Source organism: Lycium barbarum, chromosome 3 (genome assembly GCF_019175385.1).
Source record: "Lycium barbarum isolate Lr01 chromosome 3, ASM1917538v2, whole genome shotgun sequence".
Lineage (NCBI taxonomy): Eukaryota > Viridiplantae > Streptophyta > Magnoliopsida > Solanales > Solanaceae > Lycium > Lycium barbarum.
The window spans coordinates 105,421,387-105,431,963 of NC_083339.1; the positions used below are offsets into that span (position 1 = coordinate 105,421,387).

The 10,577-nt window shown below is 41.6% G+C and overlaps 1 protein-coding gene across 1 annotated transcript; it reads left to right on the forward strand.

Moving 5' to 3' along the window:
• Window positions 1-7,999: 7,999 nt before the first annotated feature.
• LOC132631078 (uncharacterized) lies at window positions 8,000-8,632 on the forward strand. Its single transcript, XM_060346679.1, has one exon. The coding sequence runs from the start codon at window positions 8,000-8,002 to the stop codon at window positions 8,630-8,632; it is 633 nt and encodes a 210-aa protein (XP_060202662.1).
• Window positions 8,633-10,577: the final 1,945 nt, after the last annotated feature.

Consider the following 10,577-nt stretch of genomic DNA (forward strand, 5'->3'; position numbering starts at 1 on the left):
TGTTACACCCCGTACTTTTATACATTAAGTTTTCTCATGAGTTGGTTGCTATAGATTCAGAGAGCGGAGTGACCTTCGAGGTCATATAGGATTAGACATGTCTATCTTGAGTGTATAAGAGTTTAACATCATATTTAGTAGGTATTGGAAGGTTCCGGGATCAAGCGAATAGAATAAATTAAGTTTGTCGAAACATCTGGAAAATTTGGCAGAATTCTGGACAGGATTTTTTGGTCCAAATTTTGGGGAGGTATATATTCTTGCATATGAGGAGTTATGGAATGCATATCCTATGTAAATTCAAGTTCTGAGAGTTTTTTTTCCAATGCAACTGACAAATCAAAAATTCGAGAAGTACGGTGAAAAATACGGCCGGTATAAAAATATATGATTGCAAGTACGGACCATATTTCCTTAGGCAGGAAGTGAAATTTTGATACTGAGAATTACGGCCAAAAAATACGGACCATATTTTTAAATATGGTCCGTACTTTTGGTCGTATTTTTATGTCAGCTGCAGTTCATTTTTTTTTATTTAATTCGTCTACCCTTCATTTTATTTCATTTTCTCCATTTCCCCTGACCTCCAACATTCTAGAAAACCCTCTCCAATACTAAATAATCAATTCCTAAGAAAAATCAAGGATCAAAAGAGAAGATTAAGTGTTTAAAGGTTCTAAAGTGAGTATGGAAGCTTGCTTCTCCTCTTGGTAGTGGTTTTGGAGGATATTTCAAGGGGAAGCACTCTTGGAACTGAGGATTTCCTGAGTTTTGAGGTAAGATTCTATCTTAACTCCCTGTTTATGACTTTATATAATGGTTATAATAGGTTTGGAGGGAAAGAAGTTAGAAGAAAGGTTCAAACTTGAATTTGAGTTTGTGTTGAGATGTAATCTAACTTGAGTTATGTTGTAAATATGTTTTTAAGCTAAAACCTTATTGTAAGGATAGTAGTTGGTGTTGAGATTGTATTAAGGATTTTTGTATTAAGGATTTTATACTTGGTATAATTGGAAGAAGAAGGTGTATAAGTATTGTGTACAAAGCATATTGAGTTGTTTTGATATAAATCATGGGGTGAGTAATGATGTAGAAATAAAGAGACTTATATGAGGTTGTTGTTATGTTGTTGACTGTTAGGCGTGTTGTAGTGAATAAAGAGATTGGAATATTAGCCCGACATTTCATTGTGGGATTTTGGTTGACGACTTGAGGTATGTTAAGGTTAACTTTCCTTCTTTTGGCATGATCCTTATGAACGAAACGTAAACATAACGCTACTCCATAATAATTCTATTTTTAGAGCCTAGGAATGTCCCTTGTTGATTCATGTTCTAGAATGTTGTTTTTCAGTAAGTCCTTTTCAGATTCAGTATGATTCATAGAGACACTTGTTGATGAAAATGCTATTTCATGATGATGTTCGGAGGTGTAACGATCTTACGTCACTCCGACAGATTCAGGATGTACTCTTATCATATTCATGCATTGCATTTCATATATATATATATATATATATATATATATATATGAACAGACCAATGACCCCTCAGGCATTATATATGTGTATATTATGTATTATATATGGGGTTTGGAGAAGGTAACAGCGTTATATACGCACTATCACCTGATCAGTTGGTCACATGATGATGACGATGCCCACAGAGGCCGATATGATACGATGGGATGCCTACAGAGGCTTGACAGGCGTTATACGCATATATATGTATGACCCCTATGCATGCACGCACAGTATTTATGCATATCATTGGCCCACAGAGGCAGTTCAGACATACAGGTTGCATTCATTTTATCCTATGTACTTTCATGTCTTCTTTATGATACTTTCATGCCTTACATACTCAGTACTTTGTCTGTACTAATGTCCCTTTTCTGGGGCGCCGCGTTTCATGCCCGCAGGTTCAGGTAGACAGGTTGACGATCTGCTCCAATAGGTTGTTGTTCAGCTGATATTGGAGCACTCCTCTTGTTTCGGAGTTGCTGTTATGTTTTGGTATGTCATACTTTTGTGTTCATATGGGTATGGCAGGGCCCTGTCACGACCTTATTATGTCTTATACTTCAGTAGAGGCTTGTAAGCAATCATGGTAAAATTAGACGATGTATGGCCCTCTCGGTCTATATTTTTGTTGTATAGTATTTCATGATGGCCTTGTCAGTTTGCACAGTTTTTTCCAACATAGTCATATAGTATGTCTTTTCGGGCTCATCCCCTTTTTAGCATATTTCTCTTATGATTTAGCAAATTTCCATATGATGACCCTCCTGGTCCACTCTTGTTTAAGATTATAATATGAAAGCATGTTTAGCGGTGCTCGGCAGGTAGGGCCCGGGTGCCTGTCACGGCCCTCCGATTTGGGTCGTGACATTACTTCATCTCAAATTGTACAAGGTAGTATGGCCAACCAATAGTATAGTTAGGCGGTGTTGGCAATGTAACTACCTCATCTCAAATTGTAAGTTTTTGTTGGAGATGAATAAAATGCTCGAAAAGTTATATTTAAAAAAATTGTAGATACTAGACAAAAATTTAATAACGAGATAAATTTTACACGAGGTCGTAAAACGCATGCTTCATTTCATGTAATCACAAGAATGGCCCTTCAACAATGCTAAGGCTTTAACTTTATGGAATGATAGACTAAATATCTCCTAGTAGCTTTTCTCAAGGTATCTGTATTTTTTTAATCAACTTCCTTCAACTCTATTTCTAGAGGCTGGAAGTATACACACACACAAAAAAAAAAAAAGGAAAAGGGCCAAATATACCCCTGTACTACGAGAAAAGGTTTAAATATACCCCTCGTTATACTTTCGGTCCAACTATACCCTTGTCGTTATACTATTGGTTCAAATAAACCTTTGTACTATGAGAAAAGTTTCAAATATACCCTTCCTCAGTTACGATTGTCCAAGGTGGACATCCAATCCTACGTGTCACTTACATTTGATGAGGTGGATACCACGTGGCATGTCACCTCAGCGCTGCTAATCCATTTTACCCATCTCTCCTATTTCCTTCCCCTCCACCACTAAATTAACTATCGGCAATGCATTAAAACAGAACTTTTATCCTTAATTTAATGGTGGAATTGGACAAGAAGGACAAATCTCTACACTTACATACACTGTAGATTCAGCCTTAATCAATTAAACAACCATCTTTCTAAAATGTCATGCTCTGGATTAGTTAGGTACTAAATTAATTTAACACTCTTTTTAAAAGCCACTTGGAGTACACATTTGTGACTTTCAGATGTTATTGGAGAAAATTTGGATCTTCTCAAAAGGAATCTTTTTCCCTGATTAAGAATTGCTCTGTCAGTAGTTTCATTTTATGTGTCAAGTTCAGCTAAGCACTAACACCTAAGAAAGTAAAGCCACCATTAATGCTGGTGGAGAGGAAGGGAATTTTAGTGGCGGAGGGGAAGGAAATATAGGAGATGGGTAAAATGGGTTAGCAGCGCTGAGGTGGCATGCCACATGGTATCCACCTCATCAAATGTCAGTGCCACGTAGTATTGGATGTCCACCTTGGACAATCTTAACGGAGGAAGGGTATATTTGAACCTTTTCTCATAGTACAAGGGTATATTTGAACCAATAGTATAACGGCAAAGGTATATTTGGACCGAAAGTATAACGAGGGGTATATTTAAACCTTTTCTCATAGTACAGGGGTATATTTGGCCCTTTTCCAGAAAAAAAAATATATACATGAATACTATCTCCCTGCACTTACTTATAATAGAACAAACTCAATTCTATGAGATAAGTAAGATTTCTGATAAGCTCACAAAAATATAGTAGCACTGAAAGGATCTATTTCCTTTTGCTAGCCAGCTATACAATATCAAGGGACATAAAAACAATAAATTTTATACATGTTCCTCCTTAATACAAAAGAATTCTTCTGAATTTTCCTTTTGAAGGAGTGTAGCTGAAGTTTGTCCATGTTGCTTTCCCCTTTAGCCTCTTTGGGTGTGAGTGAAATGTATTCAAGTGCACAAACTCAGAACAATTCAAACCCCAGTTGGCCAGGGCATGTACAACCTTATTACCTTCTCTCTAAAGCAGTGATTAATACTCCCAACTGTCAAAATTCACCACACTATTTTGTATCTCCTTAATGATGTCATTTAAGCTTCAGGGGTCACATTTGTTCAAAATCCAATTAATCAGTTAACATTTTGGAATCACATTCCAACTGAACATTTTTTATACCTGAACTAATACACCATATAATCCTGGACCTTAAAGCAATGCTTCTGCCAAATTATTGAAAATATTATCAAGGGGTTTAGCATATGCATTAATCAGATGCCTGTGCTCATTGCTGATTATACCTCCTCCTCGCCTGTCACCAAAATTTTCTTTAAAACTGTCTTCCCCGAATTTCAGTAACAATTGAATTTGTAAGTGAGGTATAGGATATGTGGATGAATTTTAATCTATTACTTTGTTGATACGAAACTGATATGGACTTATTTGTAATAATATATATAGATATGTGAGCTATCGCCTTGAATAAGTATATGATATTGGTGGTTAAGCTAAATATGAATATTGTTTATATGTATAACAAAGTATTGCAGTGAATGGATGAATAAAGTCAAAGAGCACAGCAGATCCGGACCAAAATTAGAGAGAGAGAGAGAGAGAGAGAGCTTAATATACTTTCAATTACAAAGATCTAGATTTGAAAAAAGCGAACCTCTAAAAGTAGGAAAATGTCTTCTATTTATAGGTTTACCTCATGGGCGTTGAATACAATACAAAGCCCTTTAGAATAAAGAAACCCTAAAAGGATAAGGTAGGACCGTACAGTCTGACCCTCGTACGGTCGTCAGTACAAAATGACAAAACGGTCTTGACGCGTGGCAGCATCACAAATGGTTAACCGGACCAACGATCACGTTCATTTCGGACATAAAGTAACCGGACTAACGGCCACGTGAGTTTGACTTGGAGAAATCGGACTAACGGCCACGTTGAGTTTGATTCGGAGACACCGGAAAAATGAATAAACTTCTCTTATGTCGGGTCAGCCGCATTCGGTGCAATCCCCCAGTCTGAAGAAAAGACCGAACATACTCATGCACATTTGGACCTACCCTCGGCCCCCGGTCTCACCGGTCTTACATTGGCCCAGTTTTCACCGTATATATAGTCCCCACACTTTCCAGATCGTAGTTTACCGGAGTAACGGGAAGTGGATAAGTCACAAAATCGGTGGTTCCATAAGCTCATTCTTATCTTGTAATTTGGCGGGAACAGTTATGTCACGTCCTTCTAACATTGGCCACGTGTCTCGTCCCGAATGGCTGACCTCGGGAACCGCGCCATAACGCACGTCGCTTCATATCATGTCCCATTTATTGTGAGACACGTGTCACCGCCCGATTGGTTACGCTCCGTAACTGCTACCGTTCTATGCCTATATAAGGCCCTTAGCCATTTCACTTCTCTATTTTCACTTCTTCATTTCTTTGCTCATCTGACCGTTTCACTTTTTCATTTCTTGCTCATTTAATCGTAAGAGGCCAGCTTTGCCAACTTCTCCATTTGCTATTTTTTTATCGAAATTGCACCTTTGCTACCCCTTTTCTTTGTCATTTTGCATCCAACTGCTTCTTCATTCTTTTTACATTTCCTCCATTGTTTCCTTTTCTGAATTTTATCTCTCCCACCAAAAATTCTCAAATCCTCTCTTTCACACCTTCCAAATGTCTGCCAACACCGAAACTACTTCCCAAGACATTCCCTCGGTTTCTTCTCAGGGAGCCAAGCCAACCTCAAAACCCAAAGGAAAAACTTTCGTTGAACCGACTGCTTTGGACATAGTACCGACCAGACCCAACTACAACAAAGAATTTGACGTCGAGAAGCCATCCCCGATCGCGGATAGAGGTTTCGACATAAGGAAATACCCTTCGTCTATTACGGAGGATATCCTTGACCAGGTCCGAGCCGACTGCGGATAGGATAACCGTCCGGTGAAAATGTTTGCCCCCGGGCCTGACGAGTCTATTACCGATCATAAAAAAGGTTTCTATACATTTACACCTATCCATTTACGCTAAAACTCAACCCTCCAATCGTCCCGGTTATCTTGGAGATGTATCGGACGTACAGCGTGACCTTCGCCCAAATTGGTCTGATTATCTGGAGGACCGTGGCATGCCTCCTGTTATTGGCCAATAACGTCAACAGAGAATTCTCAATGGCGCACTTCATCCGGTTATATTCCCCGAGACTCTTTTGAGGGGGCGTGATAAAGCTCACAAAGCGAGGTCGGAACCCGATCTTCTCCAAACTTAACGAGGACAGAGATCGAGGGTGGTTGGAACGTTATGTTCGGTTAAGAACCGCGGACATTGTTCCGGTCGAGTATATGCCCTTTCCTGAGAGGTGGAATGACAAGCGTAAGTTTCTCAGTTCTCCCTTCTACAATTATTCTTCCTCCATGCTTTGTCAACACTTGCTCCATTGCATACATGTGATTTCTCCCTTTTTTCTTTTTATCAGCCGAGGCATGGATACCTCCGGTCATCCGGAACATGACCGAATGGATTGGAGAAATCATCGGTCAACATACTCATGAACAACGGACATGCGGGGACCTGACGTGTGGCCGATGGGTAGCCCAAAATCACGGTAATCTTCTCCTTAATTTGGTATATATGGCATCCTCCCCTCTTTCCTTTTCTTTCTTATAACCTTTTCGGTATTCAGGTTTACCCAAAGGCTCGATGGAGCCAAGACCGGAACCAACAGCCGTGCCTGCTGCACCGGTTCCCTAATTTTATACGGCAGGGTCATCTCGGCTCATTTCTGCTGCCGGTAAGAGATGGAGAAAGCCCTCGGACAAAGGGTAGAAACCAAAGAAAAGGGCAAGGATCATTGTTCGGACTCTGAGGGATGAATTAGAGTTTGACTTTCTTATTCGAAGGGTTTGTGAGGGCCCCTCCGTCGCCTCTGTTCCGGAGGAGGAAGCCACTATTTCTCCCTTTCATACTGCTGAGGAAGGACCTTCTGCTCCGGCTCCGCACACAGGTGGGGAAGAAGTTCTTTTTCCAACTCCTCTAAGGTCAATTGAATTCGTTGACATTTCAGGTGACGCTTCATCTGAAGAGATTCCCCTGCAAAGGCCTAGAAGATCCGGGCTAGGTTCGACTATTGAGGCCGAACAAAGAGAAGAATCGTCCCCCGATATCGTGGCTCCAACAGGTACCGGCCCACTGCCCGGTTCTGACCAAGCCGCAACATCTAAGGCACCTGCTTCTCCCGAGGCCACTGGGGCTGTTTCGGCTTCGCTGACTCATATGGCAAGGCTCGATAATCTGGACGACATGTTCTCGGATATCCTACCAGTAATCGGGGAAGCTTCCGGCTTATGACATCTCTCTATCCCTCGGGCTACGAGAGCAGCTAGCCGGGCCATCGAAACGGATGCAAGGGATAGCCTAGAAGGTATCTTTCCGGCCCCTAGTGTGGAACCGAGAAGGAAAAGGTCGGCCATGGTCACCGTCCGCGAGGATTGCAGCTCTTTATCCCGTCCTGTGGGAGTAGCAAGCTATCTAAGGCCTCTCATTTCGAACTCAGATAGGAGAAAGATGGCCGGAGTCCCCTGGCAGTGCCTCATTAATGAGGGCATGCACGCAGGCAACCGGGTAAGCTTATCATCCAATCTTTCCATAATTCAATGTGATCCTCAGCTCTAGCTTTATCAAAGTTTAACTTTATTTGTTTCTTCTGCAGAATGTTGTGCTCGTTAATGAGGCCTTTATCCGTGCTCAGTACGAGGTTGACTACTTAAAGGGCCAGCTGGATGCCTAGGGTCATGAAACGGAGAATTCCACCACCTTCGGCGAGAAAAGAAGATCAATTGAGTCGGGTGGTTGCCCTTTACAACCTTCAACCTGAGCTCGAACCGGCGAAGGCCGAAAATCTTCATTTTAAGGCTGAGTTAGCCTAAATGGTTGAAAAGAACCGGCTCCTGAAAGCGGATAAGGTCGGCCTTAGCCAGGACAATGCCCGTTTTACTTCGAGGGTCGGGGAACTCGAGGCCACTATCTCCCAACTTCGAAGTGAACTTGATTCGATCAAGGCCGAAGTCGTGAAGATGGAAGAGAGGCATCGGCTGTTGGAATCCGAAAATGCTAAAGACAAGGAGAAGTTGAAGGTGGTCGTGCAGAAGACCGAGGCTCGAGCCCGGATTAGTGACGAGCTTAAGAGCAAGTTCGAGGATGCAGCCAAGACTAATGACTTACTCCAGGCCGAGCTTGAGTTGGCTCACCAAATTCAAAGAACTCTTCTCGAAGAGAGGTCCGAACTAGCAGCTAAATTGGCAAAAGCTGAGGCCGACTTAGAAGAGTCTCTTAAGGATATGGAGGCTGCCGAGGCTCGTACTACAATTGCGGTCGAGTATGAGCAGTGGAAATCCCGAAGGGTTACCCTCGAAAAGGCTCAACAAGGATTAGAGGACCTCCAGGCTCAGATACTCAAAGCCAAAGCAATCGAGGAGGATGCTAAGAAAGCCTTTGATACTGAGTCTGAGGATTCCAAGCAAACAATCTCCGAGGACTCCGGTTCCAGTCGCACCGGATAGATCAGGGCCTGCACTAGCCTTTTATTTTGTTTTCGCTTTTTGACTTGTGAAAAGTTCAAATGTAAAATCCCTTCGTATATGAAATGATCATTTCCCTTTTGATTGTCTCTTCATTATTTTATCCGAATACTTGTTATGATATTTGCCTTAATCACTTATCCCGTTAGGAATAGTCAAAGGTTAGGAATTGTCTCTTCGTTCGGTACATTTTTGTCCAAGGATTTGATCGAATGCTTTGATCGAGTGATTTACTTGAGTGATTTTATCGAGTGATTTTCCCGCGGGACTTATTTATGCATTGTGAATTCAGACGTCTCCGAATCACGTTAGGCATTTTAGAGCCGATGTTTTCCGACCACTTACTTATCATAGATTAGGTTCGGACACCTGAATCCCTGCCTTGCCAAATTTTGATACGGCAGTCCCCATTCGAGGGTGTTAAAAGGTTTTGTCTTGGTTCAACGCGACCTTATTTCCTTTGTCGAATTTCGACGGTAGTCCCCGATGTAGGGTATTTAATAAGAAGACATGTCTCTGATGAATTTTTCATAATTTTCTTTATATTGCAAGTATTTGCACGTACATAATATGAAGAATTCGTCCGTTTCCTGTTGTTTTTACTGTAGTAAATACTAAGTGCACACGATTCGTTTTTGATCGTTTGGTCCTTACATCAAAACCTAAAACAGAAGGTCCGGGATTAGACAAAAATGAGAAACAAAATTTTGAGGACCTATCCGGGGTAGCATTTTACAGTGTTTCTTCATCTATTTTAGTGAGTTGAAATCATTCTACCTTTTCGGGGTAAACCTCGATGTGGGTATGATAGTCCCCTAGTGTTTATCCGAGCTGCATGATCGGGTAAGCACTATCAAGTCCCCACTCGAGGATATATCCGTCGTTCCCGGGCAGTTTTCCTCATTTTCATAAAGTAACACGTTGTACTTGCTGCCTCATTAAAAACCTTGTCGGAAAACCCACTTCGGGACAAAACCGAACTAAGGAAAAGAGTGCAACACGTGTTTTCAGTCCTAACTCCGTTCGGTATTCTACTTCTGCAAAAAGAAAGACAGGTTAAATAAAGATGATCAACAGGGCGGGCATTCATACCTTAGCAGTAGTATCTCTTCAAATGAGCCACATTCCAGTTATTGCGCAACTGTTTTCCGTCCATGGATTCCAGCTGGTACGATCCTTTGCTCGTTATTCTTATTATCTTGTACGGTCCTTCCCAGTTCGGGCCCAATTTCCCGTCATTAGGATTCTTGGTGTTCAAAGTAACTTTTCGAAGCACCAAATCCCGAACCTGGAAATGCCTAAAATTGGCCCTCCGGTTGTAGTACCTCTCCGTTCTCTGTTTCTGAGCTGCTATATGGACCAACGCATTTTCGTGTAGTTCATCTGCTAGGTCGAGTTTTATGGCCATGGCCTCCTCGTTTGACCCACCGGTGGCGTATTTGAATTGGAGGCTCGACTCGCTAACTTCTACGGGGATCAGAGCTTCGGCCCCGTAGACCAATGAGAACGGCGTTTCTCCCGTGCTTGATTTTAACGTAGTTCTATAAGCCCATAATACCTCTGGTAGCATTTCCCTCCATTGATGTTTCGATGTTTTAAGTCTTTTTCTTAGATTTTGAATTATTGTTTTGTTCGTGGATTCTGCCTGACCGTTTGCACTCGGGTGATACGGAGTTCATACAATTTTCTTGATCTTCAACCCTTCAAGGAAATTATTGACCTTACTGCCAACGAACTGAGGGCCATTATCACAAGTTATGTCAGCCGGGATGCCAAAATGACAAATAATATGGTCCCATTTGAAGTCAATAACGTCTTTTTCTCTTATGTTTTCGAAGGCCTATGCTTCAACCCATTTGAAGAAATAGTCAGTCATAAACAAAATGAAACGGGCCTTAACTGGTGCCCGTGGTAAAGGACCGACGAT